Genomic DNA, 3017 nt, shown 5'->3' with positions numbered 1-3017 from the left:
AGCAGTTCAGAGTGTGTTCAAAACAGTCTGGTTCAAAGAGCATCTTAATTTTATTCCAGCAGATAGGATGGGCACCTGCAGAAAATCCCTCTTAGCTCTTCAAATGGTATCTTTCTTATTTTTCAAAATGTCCTTTTTAAGAAATATTTGTAAAATCATTAAATCATTACTTTTCTTTTGATCTTGATATGCATCAACAACTTCTAGTTTGTTACGGGACAAGGGTCAGGAAAAATTGGAAATTATAGCAAAAAAAGAGATGGAGTAGACATAGGTGTATTACAGAGCTCTCCTGGGTTTCCTAGGGGGTTTTTTTTGATGCTGATTTTCTGTACTGATGATAATGATTTTAGTTTTCATTGTTATCAGCTTGGATTTTGCATCTAGTCCACAAAAGCTTGGGAACTGTTTAGTGTTTGGGGAAACTCTTTTTCTAGTAAGTGAAATCACAGTTTAAAGAATTTCAGCTCTCCAGGATCTTCCAGATCAAGGCATTTTCAGGTTTCTCACACCATCACTACCTTATTACAGGGAAGAAAAAAAAAAAAAATAGGGACCTTGTTTTCTAGCTTTGACCTGCCAAACAAAAATGTCGGACTCTCATGGTAGAATAAACAGATTTTGCAATATTGTTCTCCACAAAATATTTAATTTCAAAGCTAAATTATTCACTGTTCAGAGAGCACTCTGAATTCTCATTCTTGGTCAGAAACACTAAAGTTGATGCTAGAAATAACCACAGAAAGCATGGATGGGATGGTACAGTTGTTTTTTTCACTCCAGTTTATTTTGATTAACTGAGCAAAGTTAATTTAATCATTTCAGCTTTTGCCTTTCTTTAACCCCATGCTGTTCATACTGTTTTCTTTGTAGTCACTGAACAAGAGACTAAAGTGCCCAAGAAAACCATCATCATGTAAGTGCTGATTTTTTTTTTTTTTTTTGTAACATTTGTGTTTTGCCTTGCTGCCTATGCATGATCCAATAACAAGCTTGTGTTTATTGGCCATGCAAGAGTGTTCATTCCCATCCCACCAGATCTCATGGTATTCTGTGCTATGCAAAGTGACCACCTGAAAAAAAGTCCTACTATCCCTTTTAAACAATAGCAGCACTGGTGTTAGACACAGCCTGGGTCAGTTTTTTTTATGATATTACGTGTGAAAAAGTTCCACTGAATACTGCCGGAGTTGCACAAGAGTTCAAGAAGGTAGAGTCTGACTCTCAATGTTGAAAAGAAATCAACTCTGAGAACTGGCTACTTGAAAAAATGTACAAATGTAACAACTATCTCATAGCTTACAGTGATTTCTTCTGGCTTTCTATTTTAAATTTTTCAGGAAGCCCTTTTATGATGAAGCAGAAGGAAGATACACACTTCTAGCCCCTTCTGTCTCTATATTTCTAATATGTAATTTTGTCCTGATAATGACTTGGGCTTTTTGGATACTTTGAGCCTGGTTTATGTTGGGTGTCTATAACATATAAAAATTAATTGCAGCAAAAAGCAGTACTCTCTCAGTTATATGTAGACCAGAAGCTCATCAGCCATTAAAATCTTAAAGTATCTTCTTGTTTTTAAGGATCATAAACAAATACATAATAAAATTGTTTCATGCGCTGGAAGGGGGACGTTGTCCTTCTGTCATAGGCCTTCAGAGCAGCTCTAAGCTATTCAAATCATGTCCTAATGGTAGCAGGTGACTAGACAATGGATATTTTGGGGAAATGCATTTCCTCAAGAGTTGTGCTATTGCTAAAATCAGTCCTTGACTTGGACATGATGCTAAAGTTGACTTTATTTACTTTCCTTAGATGGTGAGGAGGATGGGTGAAACGACAGCTAAAATACCATTAAGAATTGCTTACCTTTTATCTCTTTTATTATTTTCTATGGTGACTATGATCCATGCACTTAGCTCGTTTGGAGCCAGTGGCTTATAAGAAGACATGTCCCCCCTCCTAGCAGCTTCCACCTCGAACAGGCAAAGAGCAGACAGGAGAGGCAGGAAGGGGTTCTGCCTTTGCCCTTCTCTCTTCAGCACATCAGTTCAGTTAACATCTCCAGTGATTAGGCTTTTCTACCCTGCAAAGACCAGAAAAAGAATGTGTTTCTGCCTATCCTCAGTTAACATCTCCAGTGATTAGGCTTTTTTACCCTGCAAAGACTAGAAAAAGAATGTGTTTCTGCCTATCTTATCTCAAGGACCAGGGTTCAGATACCAGTGGGGTAGCTAAACAGAGAAATATTTTTTTATATCATGTCCAGAAATATCCCAAGAAAGTCATGAGCAGGAAGGAGCCAGACCATGTCTCAAGCTTAGTAAATCTCATCTTCCTACATCTCTGTGCCTATAAATCACCTGGAGAGATGCTTTTATTTTACATCGCTCCTCAGTCAGGTAATAGTCCTCCTTTTCCCTTTATGATTTCAAATCACAAGCAGCAGCATAAATATTGGTTGATTAAATAATATTAAACTAACACAAAATACCATCAGTTAAGCTGATTTCTAAATTTCTGACATGTAAGTTCCATACACCATTGCTTTGGACAGCTCAAGAAGTGATTCCTAAATTAAGGGCTGCAGCCCCAAAGGAGGTTGGTACATTTATGAGGGGGATCCCAGAACAGAAATTACCCTCCTTTTGCTAGTGGATGTGGTCATGAACTCATTAGAGTGGACCTCAGCTGGAATTGGGATAGTGATGGGGTAAAGTTTGGGAACAACTCTCTAAGGGCACATTCCAGCTCTCCTTAATGTGTAGCGAGCTGAGGAACAGAAGCAGCTTTGGAACTACTAGCAGAAAAGAACAGAGATGGGATTGAACAATGTCTATATATGTAAATCCCAGACCCAAAAAAGCATTTTAACCTTGCAATATAGAGCAAAGTCTAGTGCAAGCACACATGGATTTATTCTTGTCTTTATCTAAAATGATTTAGTTTTGTGTAATTCAGAAAGACACCATGGCCATTATGAAGGTTCTGCATAGACCTTAAAGCTCTATAGCAAA

General features: G+C 37.7%; 1 protein-coding gene across 1 annotated transcript in view; it reads left to right on the top strand.

Moving 5' to 3' along the window:
• The window catches only part of LOC104079383 (obscurin-like), a 51696-nt gene that overhangs the window by 45508 nt on the left and 3171 nt on the right, over positions 1–3017 (top strand). The window contains exon 33 of the mRNA XM_009581413.1: positions 874–916. Coding sequence (XP_009579708.1) covers positions 874–916 — 43 coding nt within the window. The remainder of the gene's footprint in view (positions 1–873; positions 917–3017) is intronic.

Source organism: Fulmarus glacialis, unplaced genomic scaffold, assembly GCF_000690835.1.
Source record: "Fulmarus glacialis isolate BGI_N327 unplaced genomic scaffold, ASM69083v1 scaffold1617, whole genome shotgun sequence".
Lineage (NCBI taxonomy): Eukaryota > Metazoa > Chordata > Aves > Procellariiformes > Procellariidae > Fulmarus > Fulmarus glacialis.
This window is presented reverse-complemented; position numbering and strand designations above follow the sequence as displayed.